This window comes from Phaethon aethereus (genome assembly GCF_964289735.1).
Source record: "Phaethon aethereus genome assembly, chromosome: 1".
Lineage (NCBI taxonomy): Eukaryota > Metazoa > Chordata > Aves > Phaethontiformes > Phaethontidae > Phaethon > Phaethon aethereus.
The window spans coordinates 137299695-137312937 of record NC_138575.1 but is presented as its reverse complement, the minus strand read 5'-3'; the positions used below and the strand labels follow the sequence as shown (position 1 = coordinate 137312937).

The following is a 13243-nucleotide window of genomic DNA, read 5'->3' as shown; positions in this document are numbered from 1 at the left end:
CTGCCTCCGTGCCCCTTCTCCCCCGCCGCCCCGGTCCCGCTCGCCCGGCCGAGCCGCCTGCCACGCCGGGGATGGCTGCCCGCCCCGGCCCGGGGCGTGTGGGACGCGCAGGCCGAGCGCGGCCGGAGGCGGGCCCGCCCCGCCCCGGCAGGTTATACAGCCCCGTCCCGCCGCCCGCTTGCTCTCCCGTCCTCCTGCCGCGCCGCCGAGGGCCAGACAGCCGCCGCCTTACCGCCGCGGGGCCGGGCGATGGTGCCGGCGCCCGGGAGAGCCCTGCTCGCCGCCCTCCTGGCCGCCGGGCTGGCCGCCGCGGGCAGGTGAGCGGGGACGGCCGGGCGGGCATCGGGAGGGGGCCCGGGGACCGCTGCCCCGCTCCCATGTGGGGTCCGGCCGGGCCGCAGCGGGGTCCCAGTCCTCGGCCGGCGGCTCTGCGGGGGGCCGGGCCGGGAGGGAGCGGCAAGCGCTCCCCGCCGCGGCGTGGGCTGCCGTGCTCTGGCGCGGGTGTAAGAGAACCCCTCCTCCACCCGTGTCCGTGGGGCTGGCCCCGGCGGCGGCAGGTGAGAGCGGTGCGTGGTGCTGAACGGCCGCGAAACGGCTCAGGCTTTCTAGCGGGCCCATGGGCCGCGTCCCTGGAAGGAACGGCACCGAAGCTGCGGGGCTGCCTTCGGCTGGGGAAAATGGCACCGCCAGTGCGGTCGTGGACGGTCCGAAGGGTGAGCGGTCATCACCGCGTCCAGAAAGGCGTGAGCTTGTATAAAGCGCGTCTTTGGCTTGCTTGTATAAACCAGGGCTTTAGTCAGCCTTGCCGTGACAGTTGTTGTGTTCTGCTGAGACAGGTTCGCTCCAGAAGCAGAATGAGATGTTTGCGAGAGGATAAATAGAGCCGTTTACCCCGGATCAGGCCATCCCAGTGTTCCCCTTCCCAAGTCTCCAGAAGCAAAGTGCTGCAGCAAGGCAGTAGCTAGTAACAGGAGAATGTGCAGCAACTTGGGGATGAAGCCTTTAAGATGCTGAGTGGTTTATTTGTTTAGTGTCAGGTTTGTCAATGGGAATGTTTACGATCAAGTAGCAGCGTTGTTGGCAAGTTCCAGCCCACGCAGGGCTATCAAGTGGTCAGCTCCTCTGGAACTGGAAGTTTATGAACTCCAGACCTGCTTTTATAGAAAACACACTCGCTCTCAAAGCACAGCTCCGGTTTAAATGCTCATGTTAGCGATTTCTTGATGTTGTTGTATTTGCATTTCAAACGCTTTGAAAGGTGTGAAACTGCAAAATAAGAGCATTATCTCCTTCCAGAAGAAAGTATGACCTGGAGTTAGATGAAGCCGAGAGTGATGTGTTTGGTAAAAACACATAGTTCAGCAAAACTATGGGAAACTTACAACCTACCTGAGACTGTCTGCTTTCCAGACTGTTTTGTCCAAGTTGATGTTGATGATGGTGGTGGCATCTTTCTTTTCTACCGAGATTGTCACTCTGCCTCTTCCAATGGGAGGAAGGGAAAGAAGAAATTTTCAAACACCTTGATGGAAGTCTTGGATGACAAGGGATTCTAATTTAAGAGGACAAAGACATCCTATCTGCTCTGAATAGCTAGGAAGAAGGAACAGGAAATAGTAAAAATTAGTATCAGTTTTGAAAGACTGAATTAATTATGGTTATGTTTGTGTCTTAGAAGTGTAGCTTTCATACCTGGACTTTTAACTTTTCTGCTCTGAGCACTTCCTTTAAGGAGTTTGGTGGGCACATGAAGCTTTAAAGGAACTCCTGCTCACTGCAAGGAGGTTGGACTAGATGACCCTAAATGTCCCTTCCAACCCAAAGATTCTATGATTCTGCAAGCCCAAGCTAAGCTTCATTTGGTGTTTTGGGAGGAACTTACAGCAAAACAGGATTGTTGTCATGCTGAGTGCCTGAAACTGGCTGAAAGGATATCCAAGACACAGTTCTTAAAAGATAATAGGTGACACTTCTTTGGGTTTTTTTAGTATGACTATAGGTGAACTTTTTTCTGGAAGTAAATCACCCTTCAAATAAGCTTGTGTAAAAACAAACAAAACTACAACCAACCAACACAACAAAAAAAACCCCATGCCTTCATTTGGCAAAGTGTTCAAATGTATCTCTGCATGACAAACACTCATAATAGACTTTCTAGGAATTTCTTTCAAATTAGTAAGTTGTGAGATACCATCTTTTTGACCTTTTGAATACACCAGTCGATCAAAACTTTAGGTTTGGTGCTAGTTGTTTTTTGCTAGCAGCAATGTCCAGACTTTTTTTTAGAGGAAAATTAAAGAAAGGGATAATATCCTGTCTTTGAAGTTAACTGGAAGCTGCTAATAATATAATTGAGACCTTCTCCCTCCCACCCTCCCAGCAGCAGGGAGCTATTGTGTGTGCAAGGGCTGACCAAAAGTGTCCTGTAGAGATCTTATGGAAACAGCACACTAAATCTATTCAGCAGCTGTGTGTCTTGAAGCAAAAAAAAAAAAAAAAAAAAAAAAAAAGGTAAAAGCTCATAAATGTTCCTTCCCAGAGGAAACTTTAGTACAATACAGAATATTAACAGGACCTGAAAACAAACAACTGTGTTAACTCAAACCATACCTAACTTTGTTATCTACCTACCTAGTTAGATCAGGCTTTTGAAGACTTGCTCACTCACCCTCTGCAGCTGCTACTGTCACATAACTCAGTTCAGTCAGGACCTACACTGCTCGCGATGACGGGTCAGGAGAACGTGACAACTAACTTTTTTCACTGTTGGGATTTTTGCTTCTCTTTATTTCAGCCGTTACTGGTAAAATGGCTGCTAATGAGGATTACAGTCCAGCCCAGTTATTATACTTGAAATTTTTGACTGCCTGCTGTTGTACAGACATTTTTAGTAGTGGACTTGGCCTAGGTCATAGCTAATTTTGAGAAACTGATGCGATGTAAAACTGCTTCCTTATTTTCTAAAATGAAACAACAAAAAATGGGGCAAGGGGGTGAGTCTGTTGGGTAAGCGAGTCCAACATTCAGGTGTGCTTTATTCCCCTCCTTTCACCAGTTATCGTAATATTTTCCTTTGCAGTTGTTTGTGTATTTAAACTATTGAGGATTATCAGTCCTACCCTAGCAGCAACTTAGCTGTGCTGGAAGATCTACCTAGCCACTTGATCAGTGGAGCAGGTGAACTTTCTGAACATGTTTTATGGTAAATACATAAGTTTTCTTTTTTAATATCAAATTAATTATATCACTACAAGTCAAAGGTACTGTGTAGTAGTTTAAGGTCTGTCCTCACATTACACACCCAGTTTCTTTTGTCTGGTGCTCACGCCACTGTAGGTGTAGGTGTATACCTGCCGGTCCTGGGCAGTGTCTGAATGCTTTGCCCTGAATTGATCCAACTTCTTTTGGGATAGAATTCAAGATCTTCATATTACTCCAGAGAGGAACATTTTTTTTTTGGCGGCAGCTGAGTAAATGGAACATAACTTCATTCAAGCCTATGCTTGTATCATTACAGGCAACATTAGATCTTTCTCAGTTTGTGAAAGAGACTATATATCTTAAAATTAGGTAGGAATTGTTCTCCAGGTTCTTCAATGCCCTTTAAGACTCTAACCGCTCTCCTGGCTGGGTTCTTACTCTTGTATTAATGTAAGTATTAATGGACAGTAGCACAAGAGCAAATAGATATAAATTGGCCTTTCTCTTAACAAGCTCTTCTCTCTCTCGCTTGGAGCTACCTGACAGGTAGTAGGAAGCAATCAGACCCCCTCTCAGCTTTTGGTTTGTTCAGCTTAAGCCAAGTTCTTCTCATCCTCTGTAAAACAGGTCATTCCTCATAGCTTTTATCATCATATATACCATATATAATTCATATTTCTTCACCATGGACATTAAGAGCTGTACACAATACAACCTGATATGTCAGCAGAAAAACTTTCCTGGAATTTTGACTGAAACACCCAAAGGTGCCACCTATTTTATAATAGTGCTAGTAGCTCAAAATGATCTTGTGATAGCAAATACGGCCAGCCGTTTCTTTCTGTCATCTCAGCTAAGGCGGCCCTGGCTTATTGTAGAAGTTCTTGTTATTCATCTTCAATGTTCTTTGCTAAAAGCCATCCTACTGGTGTCAGCAATGTCACAGCCATATAAAACCGGTTACTTCTCTGCTGCCTGGGCCCCTTGGACGGGTCAGTCTGCCGCTTGTTACCTTTAGCACCAGTGCTGTGAGCTGCTGGCTCTCGGAGGACAGAGTACTTCTCTAGAAATGTGGAGACCGCTCTTGCCACTGTCCTGCACAGTGATCTGACCTGCATAGTCTACCCTCTCTTGCCTTTCTTCTTCAGTCACGTATTTAGGCTGCAGATTCTCGAAGGACAGGCATTTTTTGCACACTGAGCAGACCGTGACAAGCACAGCAACCTCACTTAGGCCTCTCGGTACTCCCTGTGAAATGCTGTGAGAATATCATATAGGGAGGGATCAGAAGAGTCCTCTGCCTCCAGTCTGCATTACTTTTCCCCCAGTGTCCAGGAGGGTCCATGTGACATTCTCCTGGAAAGGAGCTGCCTGTCTGAAAGGATCTTCTGTTTCTAAAATTCTTTCTTTTGTACAAAATGCTGAACTCCTGACAGCGATAGCTGAGCTGATGGCTTTATGGTTCTTTATGGGTCTAGGGGACTAACTTGGCAAAACTGTTTTTCCTCCAGATTTTGGGATCCAGGTGGGCTCTCAATGATCTAGTTGACCTCTCCCACTGCCAAAGGTAGGCTTCAACTTGATGCTTGTGGAAGTCAGAAAAAGTGAAAGACTTTGTCCAGGGCAGTATCTATAAAGTTCAGCTATACTCATTTTATTTGCAGTTTTGTGGAATATTTCCCAGTTTTAAGAGGAGTCTGTACTGAAATCTTGTGAGATATTGTACACTTTGTGAAGATACTTTAATTATTTGGTTTTGAAGTGAATTATTAAATAAAATGTTACTGAATGAGTTTGTTTTCCTGTGGAAATGAGCACCTTTTGGAAAGTAACCAGATCCTGCTTCCTCCAAGCTTCAGGCATTGTAACCAGGGGAGTCATAGCACTGTCCAGCTGCATTCAAGGGGATTTTCTGAGATGTCAGCAGAATATGCATTTACTATCCTGGTGAATTTGAGAGAGCTTCATAGCATGTAAGCAGAACATGTGTTCTTTAATTTGCATACTGCAAGGGATGTAAGCCAGCAGCATTTGGATGAACAAAATGAAAAAGTGTTCTTTTACTGTCTATAAATCCAGAGGCAGGGTGCTGATTTCTAACAGACACCCATACAGGAGTCATAGCTGTTCTGATACACTCTTTCTCCTGTCTAAATATGGGGTATACATAGTCCTGTAACCTGCATCACTGGGTAGATGGAAAAGGCTGGGTGACTTCAGAACAACCTTTTCCAACACTGAAGTCTTCTTAACTTGCCAGGTGGCATGACAACCATCTCTTCATTCAGGGTATCTCAGATCCATGAGCTTATGCATATACTCTGAACTCCCTTCTCTCTCCAATGGTTCCACTACTGAAGAAGACTCTGAAGTAACATCTTGTATCTTCAAAGTGTATGCATATATTCATTTTACTAGCTTGCCTTAGTGATGTTTGCAGTAACTGTTCCCATAAGAGTGCAACCCTTACAGATAAGCACAGGAGAGTATGTGCAAAGCACTGTGGTAAGATGACAAAGCAATACCTTTGCTGTGCTTCAGACTAAACATGTAAAAGTTCCTGGCCTGCTGATTTTTTTTTCCCCACTATGGGATGTTTGTTGCTATGTATTGCCCCCGTTAATACCTCAAATCACTTGCTACGACACTCTCGCAGACAAGGTATTTTCTGTGTCAGAAACAACACTTTGGAGTCTTTGAAGAAAGTGCATTTTAAATTATGACCTGGAAAAAACAGTGAGGACAGAGGATTTTGAATAAAGAAGAGAATTTCATAAAGGGGACAGATGTGTGGTCATAGAGAACTTAAGTAACAGCAAGCAGAGGGAGAAGAGAACTGGAGTCATTGCATCCCTTGCAGCATAGATTAGGTCTAGAAGACTTACACAGTTGTAGATTTCCATTAGATTTATAATTTTGGCAACTAGCATTGCAGGGTTTCTAACTCTTGCAGCTGTTGATCTGCACAGTGACTTTGAACACCCTGGGCTTATTGGCAGATTAAATTAACGTTAATTTGAATGGTCAGGGAGTCCCATGCAAACAGAATGCATGGGACTCTCTGCACTTACGCAATCAACCTGAACATATGCAGTGGCTATGAGCCTGCAAGTCACTAGCTTTTATGGGGCTGACTGATGTTCAGAAATCTGCTTTTCTGTAGAATCAGTATTTCATCACCCAAAGCAACAGCGCTGTCAGGTACGGCATCGTATATCCAATCCAGAGTCTTCATGTGACGCAAGCTGGAGTAGCCCCATTGGCCTCACTGATATTAAAAATGACTCATTCTAGCAGGGGACCTGGCTGTATTTTTTGCCTTTGCCATGTTTTTAGTGAAAAAGAATTTATGTTTCACAGTTAATCTATTGCAGGTGAAACGTTCCCATCTCCCCTGTTTCTCCAACCAAATGCAACTTTGCATTCCCATCTAGGAACGCTGCCCTAGGTTCGGTGAAATGAAAATGCCTGATGGTGGATAGAACGTAAGGGGAATGTACAAAGGAGTATAGGGAGCGGTGGATTAAAGTGTGTGTGCCTGCTGGAGCTAGTGTTTTATCCTTCCTTACGCAGCTCGAGAGCTCCTGGGCAGCTGGTGGCTGTGAGCCAACCTGGGGTGTGTCGCTATGGCTCTAGGTTGGATTGCTGTTATGGCTGGAAAAAGAACAACAAGGGCCACTGTGAAGGTAACATTAACACTTTATGCTTTGGTACTAATAAAGGGATTTCATATATGTCTCCCAAAGTTACAAAAGGAAACCCTCCGAGGAGTGAAATCTCTTAACTCTGTGAGAGAATGAATGAAACATGTTTGAGAGACCATCTCCTCAAAAAAGCAGAGCTTTGGGTAAATAACACCAAACAATAAAATACATATTCAAAAATTCTTAGATGCAGAAGGGATCATCTTTTCTAACCCCCTGTACAGCCCTTGTCAGTGCCTATACTTTTGAGTAAGTGCCAAAAATGCAGTGTTTTCTAATGCTCCATATGGGCCCCTAAAATGGTTTTCTATGAATTGGTATCCTTTATCTTCAGAGTACACAGCCTCTGAGAACCAGGAGGTTTTAACTTTCTGAAAAATATAAATAAAACCCAAGCAATAAGAGTGCCTGACTTGAGCTTGGGTAGCCAGCCAGTGTTCTGGTCTGTGGATTGTTGGCTTAATGAAGAGTTGATGACTCTTAAGACATTTCTAATTTGTAAAAGGTCTACAGATCCCAAGGAGAAGGTGATGTGGAATCTCTCTCTAGCTGTTCTTGGGCAAAACACAATAAAGTCATAAAATACATGTTTTAGGAATCTTTTTCAGATGTTGCACCTGTTGTTCCAGAGAATTTGGCATTGTATATCTGGTGAGTTTGAATAGAGGCTTAGGGTTATTCATTGATGAAAATCAACAGACTGATGTCTAAAAGGGAAAGATGAAAAAAGTCTCTGCCCTGTATATTTAGCATGACAGTTTAAAAAAGGAAAAACTGGTGAATACCTTTATTAATATTTATGCATTGCTTAAGAGCACCTTAGTTTTGATGCAGATGAATACCTTGAGGGACAACTGGCAAATGTAACTTTGATCAGTCAATGAAGTAAGTTATCTTGTTGTAAAGCAATAGGGTGTTTTATTAGTAAAATTCAGTTTTCATAGATTTCTAAGGTTCTTCTTTGGAAGATTTCTTTAAGCCAACTATAATGTAATTCTGCATTATAAATCCAGAGGCAGTGGTGTTCTCTGCTTCAGTGTTAGTACTCAGCTGGTCTCACACTACGCTACGTTGCGTTCAGGAATATGGGTAGTGCTGAAATATGCCTTAATCTGCAGAGCTAGTACATCTGCATGAATCTTTAAATGTAGGGAAGATAGTTGAATTCAGCGGTATGAATTTGAATTAAGGATTTTATTATATAATAACTAAGACTGTGACTTTCCTATTTCCTATTGTTTGGATAGCAGCTTAATTACACAAGGTAGTGAGATGTGCATCCTGGTGCATACTCTTTTGCTGCTTTTCCAGACCTAGTCCTGATTTAAATGCATGTTTGGTTTGCTTTTCCTGAATAACCCTCATGTTGACCATCACATTGACTGTAGGAGTCTTAAGCTTTATAAAAGCCAACTTTTCATTTCTGACTAATGATCCAGAGGGCTGAGAGAAAATTTTTATTTTTTAATGCATCCAGGCTAAGCACAGCCTTCTCAACTAGTGCAATTATACATATTGGGATGTGTGGTAAGGATAGTTGCCTGACCGTTTGACGGATGTGCTCTGGATGTTCCACCATGGGATGGACGTGTTCCTCGGGTGTAAGTGAGGAGGTCCAAGAGTGGAAAAGTGCTGTAAGGTAATACGTCTCCTGTGGCTGCAGGAGTGCTGTTGCCTCTTTCCTACTCCAGATGCCAAGCGTAGCAAGTCAAGGTGCTGGCTAGGTGCTTCTTACCCAGCCTTCTCAAAAATAAGGAAAAGGCAAGAGTACAAAACTAAATGGCAGAAAAAGCATGAGGGAAAGAGCTAAAAGGACCCCCTTCTTTTCCAGGTCTTTACAAACCTGGAAGAGCACACACTTGTTTAATCCATGCTAGTGTCACTTTTCTCCAGCAGAAATAAAGTACTGATCAGTAGCTCCTATGCCCAAACTAGAGGGAGAGGCATGGAGGATGTTGAACTTGTACAACAAGTTTTTAGGCAACAAAACAGGGCAAAAGTTCTCAGATAGAATATTTCTAACTTTTTCTCTTTTTTCTCCTTTCTCTGCCTGACTCCCCCAGCTATCTGTGGACATGGCTGCAAGTACGGCGAGTGCCTGGGACCAAACAAATGCAAATGTTTCCCTGGATTTACTGGGAAAACCTGTAATCAAGGTTTGTGCACATGGGGATATTACTCCAGAAATCAGGCTGTTGATGTTCTGTCTCCTTATCTTGTACTATGGATTGTGTCATCTTCCAAAATAATAAACAAGATATTTTCTTGTTTACTTAAAAGAGCTTAGGGTTTAAGGCTCTTGCACCTCCCACATCCCAGGCAAGCTCTAAGCCTCCTCAGCACACAGAAGTTTGAACCTATATCATATATCTCCCATGGGCTGATGACAAGGGCAAACTGTCATATTTATAGTCAGAGGATTAAGGCATGGAGAAATTATATAGGAAATTATTGGAAGAGATGGAAGTCAAATCCAAAACACATGTTATTTTCTAAACTAGCAAACTAACTAGAAGGTTAGTTAGTTTCTTAACTAACCTTCTCATCAGAAAGACATGCAATTACTGCTAGACATGTAATTTCTCAGACTGCCTGGGTCAATGCCATCTGTTTGCATATTCTGATTAGTATTTTTGAGAACACAGAATTGGGAATCTTTAGAATTGCATATTCAGAAACTTTGAATGCACCACTTTCCCTCCATAAACTTGCAATTAGTCATGGAAATATTTCAGCTAACACATTGGTGAGAATTCAGCTTTTTTTCCTGTTCCAATATATGAGACCCCTGTGTTGGATCAGATGAAAGGAGCACTGTGCATGGAGAGAGGCCTTCCTTACAGCACTGCCAATGAGTGAACTGCAAGTGCTGTGAGGGAAGCATGACATAAAGGCCACATGAATGGATGGGTCTGTCCTTGCTACTTTCCTAAGCACCTTCAGTTTTTGCTTGAAGATGTTGCATTGAGATACTAAACACATTTTTCAGAGTCAAAACAACCCATTCATTACACAATATCTTTCAAACAACATGCTATAAAACTATACTGTTAAGTATTTTAGAAAACACCTTCTTTTGCACTTTTGATGTTGCTTGGAGGGAAATGAGTCAATTCCTCAGTACCTCTAGAGAAGAAAATGAAACAGCTGCTGTGGCTGTATATAATAGATATGTTGGTACCACTTACAACTTCGTCCTCTAAAGACACAAATTTGACCTCGAAAATTATTTAGCATTTTAAATGTTACCAAAAGGCAACAGAGAAGCCCCAGTTTTAAGGTATTTTCTCCAGCGTAACTCCAGCTAGATTTGATGTGCCCTCCACACACAAGTAGACTAGTTCCTGTCCTTGCAGTAGATTCAGAGTCTGAGACTCGGTGGAAGCACCGCACAGACCTGCATGTGGAAATTGCCTGTTAGCTCCCTGGGCTGTTCTACCTTCTGAAGCATGGCCAGGATTTTTTTAGTAAAAGGGTGGCTGGCACAAGCCAGAAAAGTCCCGAGCTATTTCGATAGTATAGCCTTATAGGTGGTCAGGTACCAGCAGCCAGGAATGCTCAGAGCCACTTTTAATTTACTGGCAGATACAGCCCTGGTCTGTCCTTACAGCAGAATGCCCTGCTGAGCAAGCTCAACATGAGCTAACTAAAATAACAGAGATAAGGGGACTGTATTATCTCCTCTGCCACCGAGTCTGAGCTAAATCAGCTTTATCTCCATAGGTTCTCTTTTAGAGCTGTGTATACTCTCTGTGCATTACTGTGAATTGTGCAAGATAGGTGCAGCTAAGCACTTTTGAAAATGTATAGTCTAAGTGGAATAACTTTTGTTCCCTTCTAGTTTCTTTGTTGTGAGAGTCTTGGTTATTTAGTGGAGCCACAGTAGAATGAAAATCCAATGTCATTTGCAAGCTGATACGTTGTGCTTTTTTAAACAGACCCTTTGTTTAAATAACAGAATGCAACCCTCTTTTTTCTTCCCTGGGCTGAGCTGTAACAAACTCTTCTGCACATATATAACCACCACTAAGTTTATGCTTTGAATGGTCTGGAGATTTTTCTGTGGTCTGCAGGGCGCATAGACATGGGAACAGATGCTTCTCCCATTGAAAGTGAGCTGCACAGGCTCAGTGCTTGGAGAGTTGCATCTTTATTGAAATTACGTTGTTGGTAATATGTGCCATTAAACACACATTGAATGGGCTGCGTATGCTGGTGCATTCTGTCAATGAGTTCTGTCTGTTTACTACTGAGGGTTTAAAATACAAGCGGGAGAGGTGTCAGTTCACAGAAGTCACAAGCACAGCTGTTGTCCCCCTGTCATAGGGCCAATACTATTGTCAGCACTGCTCTGCCTGTACCACACAAATTAAACTTTTTAGGATTCTAGTTTTCTCCCTGTGAAGGATAGCTATTGGGAATTTGAAATTAATTTAGTTTCTGCAAAGCCTTTTAAATCCTGGATTTTGAGAAGGATTTAGGATGCTTTTATTCTCAGGATTTTGAGAGTTTTGAGATTTGTCCTTTTATTCTTAAAGTCACATAATTCTTACCATATATTGTATTTCATTTCTGCTACTGACAACCTTGGTGCCAATGTGTAGCTCAGAAAAAAAAAAAAAAATCTTTGTTTCACTTTAGCTCAAGCTGATTTGCTGTTCTTAGTCTCATGTTTTTGCCTTTCTAGTACAGAGGTCAACTGGAGGCCTAAAATCTCCAGTTAGAATCAGAGAAATACAGAAGAATAACTCCCAGAAAAGAGACTAACTCCAGTTGTCTCCCCACCCTTCCATCTCTTCCTAACAAGCTGCCAGATGTGGCCAGAGTTTGCATTAGTTTTTCAGGTGTAGAGGTCTGTGTATGTTAGTGTTGCTAGCAGCCTTTCAGCCAGATGGTCTGCTAAGCTCTCATCTTGCAAGGGGCTGGCTCATTTTCAGTCCAGGCAATTTTACTGTGGGGAATTCAAGACACTAGGCAATATTATACACCTATATGTATGAATATATGTATATAAACCCAGCACTCACTTCATTCCAATGACTTCTGCAGATCTGAATGAATGTGGAGTGAAACCACGTCCCTGTGAACACAGATGTATGAATACACATGGCAGCTACAAGTGCTATTGTCTCAACGGGTACATGCTTATGCCAGATGGCACATGTGCAAGTAAGTAATAGAGCTGATAGGACAGGCACACCCAAATCATCTAATCACATTTGATCCCAGCAGATTTTCTTCTTGTGATGAGTGGATTTAGCTCATTCAGGATAGGGTCATTGCCTTAGCTCTCTGGTACTGTCAGCAGCTGAAAGAGACTTTCTCTTTGGCAGTGTCTGGATAAAGTAAACTAGGTCATACTTGTATTTTGGTGTTCAGAGGAATTTTTGTCCCGATAGAAGTAAAAATCTTTGATAGCATTACTTCAGATGAAGGACAGCTAGTATAGCCTTGGCATATAGTCCTGCCGGTTCATCTGTTGAATAAGGATGAATGAATCTATCCAAGCAGAGCACCACTGTAGACTGCTTTTTACTCTGCTGAATTTCATGCCATTACTCCTTGCTTTACCTTTGTGTGTTCCCTGACTCATTTATTTTCTCTGAGTGTTGATATGCTTCCTACACTTGCTGCCAGCTTCTTGCAAACATTTGTTCACTGAGCTAAGGCTCATCTAAACTGTATTTCTACCTATTTTCTTTGTCTTTAAGCCAGAAATGTAATAGAAAGTATTCTGCTTTCATAGTCAACCTGATTTTTATGACCTAAGTAAGCTTCTTATTTTTTGATGACACTGTTTTGTTTGTAGAAAATACTTTTTTTTCTTCACCTGAGCTTTTCCATACAGATATTTTGTCTTTGAATTTCACAAAACCCTAGGTAACATGGTGACAATCCTTTCTGGAGCCCACGAGACTGAAGCAGATGCATCAGTTGGACAAGGAAGCTAGCTGCTCTCAGCAGTGGAACAATCTGCTTGAGAGGTCTGTCCTAAGCAATGGACCTAGCTGTATGCAGCACAACCTTTCCCATCGGTAGGACAGAGAACCATAAACTCTGAAAGGCTTTCATCTCCAAACCTTGGAGACAGCCATTCACCAGGCAGGATGTCCATCTGGTGAGTTGGCTGTCAGGTTGGAGATAACTGGAAAAATACCCAGCCTTAGCAAACACTTGCAGGAGTGCAGGGTCTGGAGCTCTGGGGCAGGCAGAAAAGCCAGAGCTCCTACTCTCTCTCTCATAGCCGGGAGACTGAGATTGCTGTGAAAGGTGCCTGGAGCCAGAGCTTTTGGAGGGTTTCCTGCAGCGCGGCTCAGGATTGCACCTCTGCGTTACTA

General features: G+C 43.2%; 1 protein-coding gene across 1 annotated transcript in view; it reads left to right on the top strand.

The window, feature by feature from the left end:
* Positions 1 to 249: 249 nt before the first annotated feature.
* Positions 250 to 13243, top strand: part of EGFL6 (EGF like domain multiple 6) — a gene marked incomplete at both ends in the record, with an annotated part of 48110 nt that continues 35116 nt past the window's right edge. Inside the window, 4 exons of the mRNA XM_082014438.1 lie at positions 250 to 317; positions 6775 to 6887; positions 8969 to 9061; positions 11955 to 12074. Coding sequence (XP_081870564.1) covers positions 250 to 317; positions 6775 to 6887; positions 8969 to 9061; positions 11955 to 12074 — 394 coding nt within the window. The remainder of the gene's footprint in view (positions 318 to 6774; positions 6888 to 8968; positions 9062 to 11954; positions 12075 to 13243) is intronic.